The sequence below is a fragment of the Etheostoma cragini genome, chromosome 1 (assembly GCF_013103735.1).
Source record: "Etheostoma cragini isolate CJK2018 chromosome 1, CSU_Ecrag_1.0, whole genome shotgun sequence".
Taxonomy (NCBI): domain Eukaryota; kingdom Metazoa; phylum Chordata; class Actinopteri; order Perciformes; family Percidae; genus Etheostoma; species Etheostoma cragini.
This window is the reverse complement of record NC_048407.1, coordinates 28,006,547-28,020,956: the sequence shown is the minus strand read 5'-3', so window position 1 is coordinate 28,020,956 and position 14,410 is coordinate 28,006,547. Positions and strand designations below refer to the sequence as shown.

The 14,410-nt window shown below is 43.6% G+C and overlaps 1 protein-coding gene across 2 annotated transcripts in view; it reads left to right on the top strand.

The window, feature by feature from the left end:
* The window catches only part of fto (FTO alpha-ketoglutarate dependent dioxygenase), a 126,401-nt gene that overhangs the window by 13,635 nt on the left and 98,356 nt on the right, over window positions 1-14,410 (top strand). The window contains exons 2-4 of one of the 2 annotated variants that reach the window (XM_034870007.1): window positions 9,676-9,753; window positions 9,980-11,015; window positions 13,967-14,092. In XM_034870007.1, the coding sequence (XP_034725898.1) occupies window positions 9,676-9,753; window positions 9,980-11,015; window positions 13,967-14,092 (1,240 nt within the window). The remainder of the gene's footprint in view (window positions 1-9,675; window positions 9,754-9,979; window positions 11,016-13,966; window positions 14,093-14,410) is intronic. The other variant, XM_034870017.1, reaches the window with a different exon arrangement.

Here is a 14,410-nt window from a genome sequence, read left to right as displayed (position 1 = left end):
CCCCCCCCCCCCCGCCCTCCTCCTCCCCTCCCTCTCTTGCTCCCTCCCTCACTTCCTCCCTTCCCTCTGTGCTAAGTACACCTCAGATGTCAGGGTGTTTTATTTTTATTGGACGAGGGTATTGTGTAATGCATTCACCTCCGTTCCTGCCAGCTGTTAAATGCCCCAGAACATGGTCTGGCCGGGCTCCGCCCCGTTAACCCCTCTGATTGGCTGTAATAATTAGCAGAAGTGAACAGTAACTTTGGCACCTAGTAAGGGTTTGGGACAGATTGCGGGCCCCTGATACATACGTGACAGAATGGTCCGGACTTAAGTGACTTGGGTCTGGCCCAACCTGGCCACATCTTCCCCCCCGACTCAAGTGCATGTGTGTGTTTTAAGCTTTAATATTAACTCTCAACTTAAACACATGCATGCAGTGTGGCACCAGCAATTACATTTTCAAATGGCTGGGTTTGTAAACCTCCAGAATGTTAATCTGTCACCATTCAAGCTTTTGGGAAGAGTGAAAAGAGGATTAAGCTTTTCAATTCCTGGTAGAATATTTCCCTTTGTTCAGAATGAGTGAAGGAAAAATAAATAAAGAAATGAGGTGGCTTCTCAAGCAAGACAAGTGCCGTCTGCTATACTTGAGGATTTGGCTAATGCCATTATAGCAAACTTATCTGCTTCAGGATTCCAGGAAGACAGGTTGACGGCCGTGTAAACAGCCACAAATGATATCCGACCCTTAATTCAATATTAATCTGAGGTCACATCATAATTCCAGTTTATCTGGGTCAAAGACTACATGAGATAGAATTAGACCTGTCCTAGATGTTCAATCCACATCTGTTTTGTGCCATATGTTTTTCTAGTGGCTTAGGTGGTTGTCAGCATTTAAACTTAGGCCACTGCTCTAGCTTGTTAAGAATACCATATTCAAAAATCAGTTTCAACAAATAGGTCTGGAATTATAATTTAATACCTTGTATGTCTAGTTGTCTATGGAAAAAATATGATACAGTTGATAGCAAAAAATTCAAACAAGAAGTCACATTTTGATGGATAGGAAAAAACGAATAAGACAGGATACTCTCTATTTTGACATGTTGTATGATCTTCTGCTATTTTTTCCCCTCAGAAATGGCTCATTTTATAGGTTGTGTGTGGATGTGACATGCGACTGAGTTGATGGTAAAATATCCTTGAAGTGTTTTGTCAAGTACCACACTTTATCATATCTTATGTTCAGCGTAAGGTTATAATATACCACATGATAATTGTCACCGCTGTCAGCCAATCCAGCACAGTACCCCTGTCTCAGCCTCTCGTTTACCCTTGACTCCCAGCCCCTCCGGTCGGATTGCACATCATCTTTATCCCAGATGAAGTACCAGACTCGGTAGTGTCAGAAGCTGATCTAATATGGAGCCGAAAGGACACAGAGCTGGGAAATCATCGTCATTTGAAGAGGTTGCTTGTCACATGATGGGTTTGATCAACCCGTGCCATGGTACACAGAGCTGGGTCTTTGCACAGTCTTAACAGTGGTACTGGATTAGAGACACAAGCCACTTCTACTGTGATCAGTCACTCACACAAGGAGACACGCGGCAGGACTGAAATCCTCCTTGAACACTTTATCCACATCATATACAGGCTTCTTCGTCAAGCCTACTGTATGGAAATGAGGAACATCGCTGTTGACAATGATTGAACATACATGCCATTTCTTTTCTTTTTTTATTTATGCCCTTTTTGCATGGTTTATTCTATAGCAGTATGTTTTAGCTGCAGAATTACAGGTACTGACTTGATTGTGTTGGTCTATGGCGCCCTGACCTGCCTGAATACCACTGAACTGTAACATGTTGAGACAATGGCCGTGTGTGTGTAGAGCTTGGCTCTACACCCCTCAGACACTGTGTATGGCTAAGTGCTATTGAATTGTTTATTGTCACAAATCACAAACCTTTCAATGAATAGGTGCGGCCACCATACACCCACTCATCCATCCATCCAGCTGCTCTGCCCTGAGCAATGTGTTGGTTTGCTGGGCTCTGAGGAGCGTAACGTCAGCCTCCAGAGCCGGGGATTTTAAACGCTCCACCTGCTTATCGATCTCTTCTGCCCCACTGAGCCAGCCAAGCTCGGCCGAGAGAGAGGGGGCAATCTGGTGGCTTCAGTCCTCTGGTACTCAGGTCTGTCCTTGACACTGCCTGTGGGACAGGCCTGGAGGACGCCTCTTGTCCTCCCTGTAAGCTCGGCATCCAGCCCCTACAGCTAGCCGGCCCTCCTCCTGGGCCATACTGCACTTTGCACAGCCATATTGATTTTTTGGAGGGGTAGGAAACGTGTGGCTGGGTGGTGAGAGCAAATGAGAGAGGGAGGGGGAAATTGAGGTAGCTTTCTAAAGCACTGACTTCTCCTTGACTGCACCTCGAGACGCGACAACACTGTTAGAACAACTCAGTGGCCCTGGTGCCCTGCTGAAAACTGCTAATAACAGTCTTTCAATCAACACTGTCCTTCCTCTCTCCATCTCTCCATCCCTCTCACCCTCCTCATTTTCTCTCTCTTTCTCTCTCTCTTTCCCCTGATTTACCCCTTGCTGAACTGGACCCTGCCTGAATACCAAGGGACTGTGTCTGCATTAAAACGGACCATTCCACATGGAAAACAGCTGACCTCGTGAAAGCATGTTGTAATTTGAAGGTGAAAACTAAAAAGCTTTTCACGATCGACATAATCTTAATGGAAACATTATGGCGCAGCCGCAAACTAACAATTAAGGCAAAATGGCAAATGGTCCTTGCATGTCTGTGGTGGTAGCCAGGACTTCATATGGCTCTTGTGACAACAAGGCTGCTAGTTTGAATCCGGCACCGGGTGTAAAGCTCATTATGCCCTTGAACAAAATGATTACCCCCAGTTCCTCCAGCAAAGAATGGAGAAACTTTTTATTGACCACCAGAAATCTTAACATGTCTGGGCTGCTCTTGTGTGTGTGAAATTGTGTAATGTGAGTGTGAAGCCGCTAGTATGTTTCTGATAAAGAGCATGCTCAGTGAGCGTCTCCCGGATAAATAAAAAGGTTATGTAAGGCATACATCGACAGATCTCTTAAATTGCCCTTCTCTCTTTCTCTTCTTTCCCTCTCTTCTTCTCTCCAGATTTGACACCTGCTAAAGGTCACTGAAACATCTTTTTCCCCTTTGAGGTGTAGATAAGTGTGAAATAGATGTTGACACTATAGACACATTGAAAAGCACTTTAACACAGCCGCCATGTGCCAACCTGTCTGTGCCTGGCTTTGTGCATTTGTAAATACTTTTGAATGATTGATCTTAAAACCTGGGTCTCTCTGTAAGCCTTTCAGGTGCAGTGAGAGAGATCAAAAAACACATGAGGTCAAGTACTTTTTTTTAATCTCTCCCTCTCTCACACGCATGCACACATACTGTCCACCTGAAAGAATTACACATACCCTCGGATGGCTGGAAAAGTAGCTTTAAGTAAGTGTGCGTGTGAGAAAGTGCACACATGGCTCCCAAAGGGAGAATTTGATAGGACTTTTGATGTTCAGTTAAAACGGCATACCGGATGTGTGTTAGTGTACCTTATCTTGCACGTGTGACATTTTTCAAATGTGACTGGGCCGCAATAAAGGTCGCATGTGTGTGTGAATGTAATTAATGACTGGCAGTGATCCCCCACAGCTCTGGTAATGTGCTTAGATCAGTGTTATAAACAGGGCGTGAAAGGTCTGCCCAGCGCCAGCCCTTTAAATGACTGGCCTCTTGTTCAGGTAGATGGATGGAAATGTTCTAATATTAATGACCACATCCCCCGCCGAGCTGTCGCGAGGTGAAATGAGCAACGTAGCCTTCAGCCTCCAACAACAATTAACAGGCCAGAGCCGGCCTGTCTGTCATTTGTCATCTCATACCCCACCTGTGGACTCCCACTGAACACATGCTGAACATGTCTGTCAATTTATACAGAACGTTAACTTCATTGATTTGAAAAAAAACACATGCAGTGGTTAGTGGCAAAGCATTCATCTGCAGTTATTTCAGGTTATATATATATTTTTTCCTTTTTTGTTTTCCAATTTTAAATAGAGAAAAAAAGGTTTCAGAATTTGATTAATTGATTATGACCCACAATATGTGTCTAAATGAAAAGCATGCTGAGGATTATGTTCTTAAAAACCAAGATAAACATATGATCCGTTTTATTTGCCTAAGATTAGACTGAGGACCTTGCATTTAACGTGATTTCTGAATGTAGGCTAGACCTACATACCAGATTAAATCTGTGAATACATCTGAGGATAATACAGATTATCGAGGACAAATTGACAACAGAAAAAGTAGCTGAAAGCCATTTGTTTTTTTCAGATGATTCTGGACACATCCCCCTGATTGACCTCTGGCTCTCTCAGTCCAAATTATATTCATGGGCTGGTCCGAAACAGCAGTGTGGAGACATGGGGGTTACACATTACCAACGCCCCTGCTCTGAGGTCAACTCCAACACATTCCAGTTAGCCATTGAACAGTCTTCCCAGTTAGCCGTCACACTGAGTCACCAAACTTCTAGCTGGTATTCTTAAAATAAATGAATGCCACATTTGGCTGTAAACAGAATGTCAGAAGTGAGAAATGATTAATTTTTTGGGGGGCTTGCCACCTTTTATTAGATAAGACCACTTGGTGAAAAAAAGGGAAGACATGCAGGAAATTGTCACAGGTTGGATTTGAACCCTGGACCTCTGCGTTGATGCATAAACCTCCAAGAATGTGTGCGCCTGCTCTGCCCACTGAGCACCCAGCCACGGAAATGATTCATATTTGACCTGTATTTTTTTAGCATGGCCTGCATGAAATAAAGAAGGACCTTTCTGACGTTGTAGTACTGGAGCTGCGGTTTTTCAGTTAGTGTATGAAGAAGGATGGACATATTTTTAAATATTCTAAAAAGAGACTCTTTACAAGTGATAAAACTCTTGTTGCAGCAAGAAGCCCTGCAACAAAAGTGGAACCTCTCTCTGCATGTGTGCTTTTGGATGTGTGCGCTTGTGTAGGTATTTGTGTGTGGTGACACCTAGGTGCCGTGTTATCTCACCATAGTTCAAGTTAGTGGCATACCCTGAAGATGAGGTAGACCTCCAACTATAGAGAGAACAAACTTGCCTGCGGTTAGCTGAAGAGACTTGGGTTTTTGATTCAAGTGTTTTCTTAAATTGCTCCCCATGTCTATTTTTTTGTCAGTTATTTTCTAAGATCAAAGCTGAATTCAAGGCTCCTATAGACTTTATTTCTTTCTATGCATCACGCACGCAAACACAAATGTTCTGTTTTGGGGTGGGCACGCCCTGCCCTTCTTTGCGCCCTGTGTCGCTTCACACTTGGTCCCAACATTCTACGATCCGGTGCCAAATGGACCGGGGTGGAAGCGCCTTTGATGTACACGGGTAGTCTGTCGGTTTGAGTCCGACGTTTTACAGCCGACTTGTCAAAACTGTTGATTCACCATCACTTTTGCATAAGAGGACCGGTTCTGAAATGAGTGTCACACAAGTACCAATGGCTTGCTGTTTCAACACAGAGCTCTATTACACCGCTATCTCTCACGTCATCCCCGGGGCTACACAAGGCCTGCTTGAGATCCGAGGTTTTCTGCCCGTGTGCACTATATGGCACCTGCATCAAAGGAGAAAGTGCTGCCCTCCTTTCGTTGGAGGTCTTAAAGAAAATATGGTATACCTCTTTCCTCACATAAGAAGAACATACGGATATCAACCAAGATGGTTTACAGTATCTCACTAAACATTAAAGAGTGTGTAAGTCTCAGCAGTTTTATAATGTCCTTAAAGACTTGGCTGAAGGCAAATCAACTATGTGATCGTTGATCTTTTTAACATGCAACACGGAATATATATTTTATATACGGTATAATATATGGTTGTTAGTATTAGTATTCTCTATATTGTCTTTATTGTATATATTGTCCTTTTATCTCCCTTGCCCAGGAACCACAGATGAAAATGAGCTGTATGGTAAAGGACTTGAACTGCCCATGGTCCCTGATAAATAAACTATAACATAACTAACCAAAAAGTGTGTAGTGGAAATGACAAGAATTGCTTTCACATGGCTTCTACTTATTAGGCTGTCTTCAGTGCTTACTCTACATTGTAGCTTTTATCTAAAATTTGATTGTCAGCCAAATCTACACAAGTCTAGTGGGACTCATGTCCTCCTTAAGCAGTCGTATCACATACAGTAGATTAGGTTCCAATGCACCCTCTGGGGCAGACACAAGTTAGACTGGAAGTGTTTTTATCCCCGCAGCAACAGAGTTATCTGGCTTGAGCTATTGATGCTAAGCGCTGGACATTAATCTACTCTGCAAAGAACGCTTTGAAGAAAGTGTCCGTTGAAATGTCACAGATGGGAAAAAATTGAAATGAATTTTTTCTTTCTATGCACAGTGGTACACAGTTTGATACAGTATCTCTTTTAGGCCAAGATCAAAGCAAACCAATTGAGTTCTATTCTACCTAATATGTTTTTCTGTGATAAACAGTCCGGCTGAGGGAATAATCCCATCAAGGAAGATTAAAAAGAAAAAAAAAAGAAAAAGAAAAAAAAAAGCATCAGATATATCACTCAGTGCAGATGGTTGACGCGGCTACCGTGAAGTATCCGTGCTATTATGGGATTGGTAATCTCGTTTCTTGGGTCAGAGAGGAAACGCAGACCTTTTTCTGCGCCTCATGTGTTTCCTTCCAGAATCAGGTGCAGACACTGAGACAGGAAGACAGACACAGCGCCCCTCTGATACTGAGGGAGTCCATCTGCTTTAGAGGGCACCGGTAACTTCTTGTCTTTCCTTTTTTCTGTGGAATTTCTGAGTAGCTTGATGTTTTTGACATGTGTGTGACAGCCCTGGTTGTGTGCGATTGGCATTGAGGCATCATGCTCGCTACCCCGGCTGAGCGTTTTTTTTTAAGGATGGGCAGGTATCTGTGTGCATCTGTTGGAGCCTTACACACACACACACACACACACATAGGGCACACTTTAGTGCATGTGTACACAGTAGTGGTTTGTGCACTGTGACTAAAGCTGACTGTAAGGATGTTATGATTTTATTTATGTGCACACATGCGCACATCGGCAGTAGATGAATGCCAGGATATGGTTGGGTACACAGACTCCACACCACAGCACACAGATAAAAAACACACACATACACACACACAACACTAGCCCAGAGCCTCACCTTGATATCTTGAGCTTCTGTCATGAGTTAGAATTTGACACCAATGAATGTGTGTCAGGTTGTCAATTTCTTCCAACAGCCTTTGAATGCAGTCTGGCCATGAATAGTGCATGTTGTTTTGTTTTTTAGATTCCAACTGTCTGCAAGTCTGTTTTTGTTTGTTCCAGAATACCTTGGAAGGCCTGTAAAACTCATGTGCATCCTTTAAGAAAACTTTCAGCAGGTGTTGTGTTGTTTAGCCTAAGGTAAAGATTCAGCCTGAAGGTAAATTCAGTAAACTGCTTCTGATCGGATGCCCTCCCATTTCTTCCGCGTCCATTATAAGGATCTGTTTCCCTCCCTCCAGTCTTTAATGCACATACTTTAACCTCTTTTTGATCCAGCCCCCTTTAGAGTCAGGACACACATCTTTTTATACCAGCACTATAATGTTATTAACAGGACATTTTATTTCACTCTTAAAGTCAGGACATGTTTTGGCAGCCAGTTCCCATATTCCCTGTAGTGGGCCACATGAGGTCTTTGGCATTATTAGGGCAGAAGAAATATCTGTTGTAAATGTCTTAAAATATACACAGTCGGTTCTCTCACCATCCCATGTTGGTTGATGCACAGGCCATTCATGCTAAACTTTTAAAAATGCAAAAAGACAGTGGTGGGCCGGTGACATTTCTCCTTCCCCTGCTGCTGCAACACCATGCAGAGGCTGTGTGTGCGTGTGCACCTGTGGGGGATGAATATGGGGTTCTGAGCTCACTTACGCACACAGCTACGACAACTCCACCTGCACATACCTTCGCAAAAGCGCATACGGGAGGCAGTATGTGGAAATAGTTGTGAAATTTATTTGGGCATATATTTTTTTAATGCCAGTTGCCATTGGATTTACAGGTCAGAATGGAATGCGTCCCAATGAAAAGTACTTTGATCCCTCCACCAGGTTGACATTTTTATTGGGGGGAGCACTGTACACAGGGCATCTTTTACAAGGTTGTGAGGAACCCCACGGCAGCCTTCACAAAATCATTAAAATGTGAGACGTCAATGAAAATGACCAGGTTCCAGTACTATCTCAGCCCGTTTTGAGAACATCATTTATTCAAATGCATCAGTTTGATTCCCAAATACCTGGCCATTGAGTTTGTATAAACAGTTTCTTCTTGTAAGTCCCTATACTCCAGTTTGTTTTAGTGTTTATTTTATAAAGAATATGTTTTTAGTGAGGCAAGGTACGATTGTTGGAAATTTTGTGCAATCATGTCAGCAAATGCTATGTTCCCGCTGGGAAAAGGTGGTCTTGTATTCAAAGATTGTTTGCAGTAGTTTAAAATAAAATGCCACAGTGGAAGTGGCAGTAGAGCACATATAGGCCCATAGAAGATTTGGGTCTCACAAACCATTTGTTTTTGTAAAGATTCTTAAAGGTGCTCTAAGGGATGTCACACGTTTTTTAGGCTAATATTTTATATAACATCTCCTTACTGTCCGCCAGCTGCCTTTCCCCTGAACAAACTTTAAAACGACGCAGTCTCTGTAGACAGCCCAGTCTCCACAAACGTCAAGGAAATCAAACTGTGCCAACCTGCACCACCAAACATGACAAAACGTCTTCCAGCGTTCCAGCCAATAACCAACAAGTAGGATTTTGGAGGTGGGGGTTGGGGGGGGTTAGTGCGCGGAAACGCGGAAGGAATGGGACAGGGCAAGCTTGCCTTGTTCTGTTGGAAAACACTTCAAACGTCAGCATCCCAGCATCGCTTAGAGCACCTTTGACCCAGGAAGTATTGTGAACATTTTGTCACTTTAGTGGCCAATCGAAGCAGTTAGGTGTTAGAAGGTGGATGTTTTAAGGTCTACAGTCGTTTCCATCACTTCAGTCATTTAGAATTTGGTGCTCACACCATCTCTACAATTCCCCAAACGTTATGCACAAAATCTATTTAAATAGAGGTAATTGACAACTTAGGCACCAAATGGAGTACGTAAATAATAAATAGTAAAATACAGGACATAGCACAAAGCTACAGCCCAGACCCCTGACTGGCACAGGTGTTTGGTCCCTTGTCTTGTGCCTGTCTGTGTGTGTGTCTGTTTCTGCGTGTGTTGATTTGTCTCCCTCCCTCCCGTCTTTCCTCTATTTAATTATTATTTGTAAAAATGTTGTTTTTTATATATATATATATATATATATATATATATATATATATATATATATGTATATGTTTTTTTTGGCCCTGTGATGCGTTCTCGTGTCAGTGTAATTGTCACTGTTGTTGTTGTAATTGTCACTTAAATATGTTTAAAAAAAAATTGATTCCAAATAAAGGAAAATGCAGTACAGGTAGAAGGTTTTTGCTGCTACTTATCAGCCTATTTAACTTAGTTTTTTTTCCACAGAGGCGGAAGCTACTAAAGGAGTTGGGAGACCAGAAGATCCCCTTTCTGGGACCTTCAGATCGGGGTTATCAGCAACTGGTGAGCCAGCCAGTCTTCCCCATTAAGCTACTGATGCTGAGAGCTCTACTTTAAAGGGCCTACAGCAGCCTTTTGTCTATTGCTGCTACAACTCGTCTTAAATTTTGCTTGAGATCTGAAAGACAAACATTTTTGGCGAATACGATTGTAATTTAGTTTATTTTGTTCTGTTTTTTATGTACTGTATGTGATGATCATCCTGATATGAGCGTCTTGTGTTTCCAAGTGGGACTCCAGTTACTCCGGCCTGGTTCTGAGGAGATCCTGCTCGCTGCCTGCTGAGCTCCATGGCCGGGTGCAGGCAGCTCTGCTCACCCTGAGAAGGAAGGGCTGTCTCCTGAGGGATTTGGTTCGCGTCCGTGACCGAGATGTATTTACCGCCGTTTCACGGGCTCTTCTAGGTGAGCCGGGCCACACCTACCGATATTTGGACACACGGCTCTTTGCCATCCCCTGGCACAGTGAGGACATTGATGTCAAAGGACAAAACTGTTGTGACCCTGACTTTAGGGCTGCTTGCAAAGCATTGTGGGAGCTTAACACCTTCTTTTGCTCAGATGTGTCTCAGCTGAAGGATGGAGACAGGCTAACACAATGTGCGAAGGGGGAGGCAGAGACCAAACAGGGTGAAGAGGGAGACACGGGGTCCAAACACAGTGAAGACTCTAAGAATAGTGAAGGAGGGGACTCAGAGTCCCGACAAAGTGAGGAGGGGGACACAGAGTCCAAGCACAGTGAGGAGTGGGACATTGAGTCGAAACACAGCGAAGAGGGCTGCTCTGGGCCAAAACAAGAAGGAGAATGGGAGACTGAGTCCAAACACAGCAGTGAGGAGGGAGAGTCCTCTCAGGTCAAACAAAGTGAAACAGCTGTTGCAGTGGGGTCGGAACACATTGAAGGGAAATTCCCGGGCTGGGCGCCTAAGGCCATCAGTGGCACAGAGACTAAACCTGTGGGAATAGGGGCCCAGGAAAAACCCTTGGCCCAACTCAAGCATAGCTTGTCAGGTTACCACATTGAGGACAAGGAGGAACAGGCAAGCGGGCAGGGGTGTTCCCAGCCGAGTCCTCCGCAGGTATGCACCGGACCGGTAAAGTTCAATGTCACCTTACTCAACTACATGGACCCAGCAGCTACAAGCCAGCTCAAAGAGGAGCCTTACTATGGCATGGGGAAAATGGCAGTTGGGTGGCACCACGATGAAAACCTCATCAGTCATTCGCCAGTGGCCGTTTACAGCCATAGCTGTCACAATGACAAAGGTAAGGGTCAAATGTAAAATAGCTCACTTTTAAAAATTGTGCTAATAATTTCTAAAACAATAGTTGAGATCTGGAGATTTAACACTAATACCCGTAAAATCCAAAGTGTATCATGCTAGTCCGTGGCATGTGCTTTCAGAAATTAAGATTCCCTTTTCACTTTCACTTGAATATCCCATCAACTTATCTCAGTTGCTTTATGGTGAATCAGATACAGCTAACCTTGTGTATAATGGCCCTACAGCAGCGCTGTAGCAGCTGTAGACATGGCCCCTGGTGAAGCAACCATCAGATCCATCTATGTGATAGTGTCAGGGCATTATCAAATGTCATCACTGACTCGCTGCTGACAGCCTTATCGCCGGCCGTGCGTCGGGAGATCACAGACATTTGGATCTGAGCTCTTAACGTGCACTCAGTGGCACAGCCTAACAGACGGGCCTTATCACACACACTGCATCTCATCTAAATCATTTCCCTGAGAAATGATCGATGTGCAATTATCTGATACGGAATAATGAGCCCTGCTTTGATAAGTGCTCCTAGACTGTACTGTACGGATAATACAAAGTCAACTAATTATGGAATGTGCACTCTTTCCAGAGCTGATAGTGCTCGCTGATTGAGTTGATAGGGAGAGAGGAATTTTGCTTTCTAAAGCATATGCAAAGCAACCATAGAAGACAGTACCCTCATATCAATTTTTCAATTTTTTAATGTCAAACTAAGTTTGCATAATTTACAATAGAAAGCTACATCCTCAGTTTTTTTATTGTAAAAATAATAATCACTAAGGATTGATGAAGCTCCTCTTTATACATTATTCTTTGCATTAACCCTTTATCATCAAACCAAATCATTGGATTTAAAGGGGCGCTATGCCGTTTTGGCCATTTCTTCGCTTTTTGCTTGGGTGTTTCTCTATAGAGCCCCCCCTTCCGCTTAGTAATAGATATTTGACAGCTGCTATGTTTGCTTGTGTCTGACTCCTCTCTCGTTCAGTCTTTCTCTGTTCCTCCAACAATGCTTTCCTAGCTTTCTGCTTCTTTTTTGCCGACTCAGCCATGACGATAGTGTGAAAAACTGAAAAAACTCCACCGATACCTTGTTAACCGGTTCCCGAATGCGTGTATGTGTGCAGTGCCGTGAAAAAATTTGTTACATCGCAAGACCTTATATCACGCGATCCTTCCTGATGCTGAGGCTGGCGACTCGCCGGCAGAACGTTGCAAGGGTGTTTTTTCTGCTCACAGACACTAGGGGGAGGGAGGCGACCACCATTCAACTCGAAAAAAAGTCAAGTAATCATTCCAATGATTCCAAAGCTTTTCAGTTGAGGTAAATTAAGCAAAAAACTGCACAGTTCCCATTTAAAAATAAAAGTCCAATGTCTATTAAGCAGCCACTCACCAGATCGCTCCTTGAACCTTCCACAGGCTGGAAGGAGGGCAACACATGAGCTCCTGATGTGGATGAAGATGAGGTTTTAGATGTAGCTCATCTGTACTGTTAACTGTACTTTTTCAGAGTCAAACAGGTGAAATGCCAACTGCTCTGACATCCCAACCCAGTTTACAGCTGGGCTTTTTTCATTGGGGTTTCTTAAGCAGAAACACCTGCGACGGCAGTCTCTTTCAATGTTTTGTTCTAGGCCATTTCAACTCTGACCCTGTGATCATGGGCTTCAAACACCATGGCATAACACCTTGCAGTGTTTAGCAGCTGCGTCTTTTCTAGTCCTAAATGACCCAACAGTTCTAGACTTTTGAGAAGAGACTGATTAGAGCGCCATGGAGCTATATCCCAGTGTCTGGCTCTGATGACTCCCAGAACCAGGCAAATGAACGTGTTACGTTGGGGAATGTTGCACTCTTACAATATGTTTTGTTTCCTACATTGTCCCTGAGAAGGAAGAAACACAGCAAATTTGATATCTTAGATCCATAGAGACTAGACGTTTTGCATGACACCTGCTTCCTTTGATAGGCTTTTGTCTTTGAGCAGCCTCACCTTTTTTATTGCTTCAGCCAGAGAAGTGTTCTGAGTGTTTTTCCCAGCTGCGCTGATCCAAAGGAATCTGCCACGACTGAGCGTTTTCCGGCACGGAGGATGATATTCCACCATTCCTGAGGCCTTGGGGAGTGCTGTCATTAGCTGGCTCTCAGAGCACAATGGCTGGAAATTAAGTTACTATTTATCCGTGCTGAGCAAAGGAAAAGGCAGCTGTGGGGCAGAGAGGCCCAGAAAGACTTTAGTATTGATTTTGCTGAAGGGTGTTGGCCAGCCAAGCCAAATCTTGTTTTCTTAGTGTGCCGTGTACAGATGAAAGGAGAGAGAAGAACAGGGAAGGTGGTTACAGTGAATGGGTTCAGAAACAGGAATATCATAGGATACCTTCTGTCCAATAACACACTCTCACACACTCACTAAACAACATCAAGAGCTTTTATCTAACAATTTCCTCTTGCACAGCATAATAATGGCATAAAGATCCTTTGCTAACAGCCTATATAATCACAGTAACATATCGTCTTTGCTCTGCTGTTAAGTGATTCTTTCTTTCTGGAGACAAAGGCTTACATCTTACATCCATTGTTTGAGTGGTATGGATTTAATCATTGCTCTCCTTACTATTTAATTTCATTTATTGTTTTGGCTACATCTTAAGCATTGCTATTGCCTTAGATTGTTTAGCACTGCATTACCAAGATATCCCTTGTATTTTCGGCTGTGGAAAAAGTGGTTCAAATTAATGATGTGTTAAATAGCCATCATTATATCATGATAAACCACATGCTTCCCATGAAAATGTTAGAAATTTAAACGTATTGCACTTTTACAGTGTCAGTTTAAGTCACGCTGGGTGAAACTGTCCAAACCAAAAGCCTGAAACATGAATATAAATGTAAAATGCAAATGTTACAGTGAGTTGGGCTGTGTGTGACTGACAGGTGAGAGCAGCGAGGGAGGCAGCGGTGAGATGGCATGCTGGAGGATTGGGCTCAAGGTAGCCTGGGACATTCACACACCTGGCCTGATGCTGCCACTGGAGTCTGGAGACTGCTATTACATGAGAGGTACTGGATCTTCTCCATAAACACACACACACACACACACACACACAGACATGCACACATGGACATGTAAACACGTTGCTCCCACAGCCTAGCCACATCTATCACCATGTCTGACTTCGGAGGAAGGAACACTTTTATTACCCTGTGTTTAAGTGTTTCTTGTACTTTGTCCCAAATGACCCATCCCAGGAGGATGCACCTCACTCTCACGCTCTACTCTCTTCTTCCAGCCCTCTCTGCAGGAGAAGTGGGGCTGAGGTGTGTGTGTGTGTGTGTGTGTGTGTGTGTGTGTGTGTGTGTGTGTGTGTGTGTGTGTGT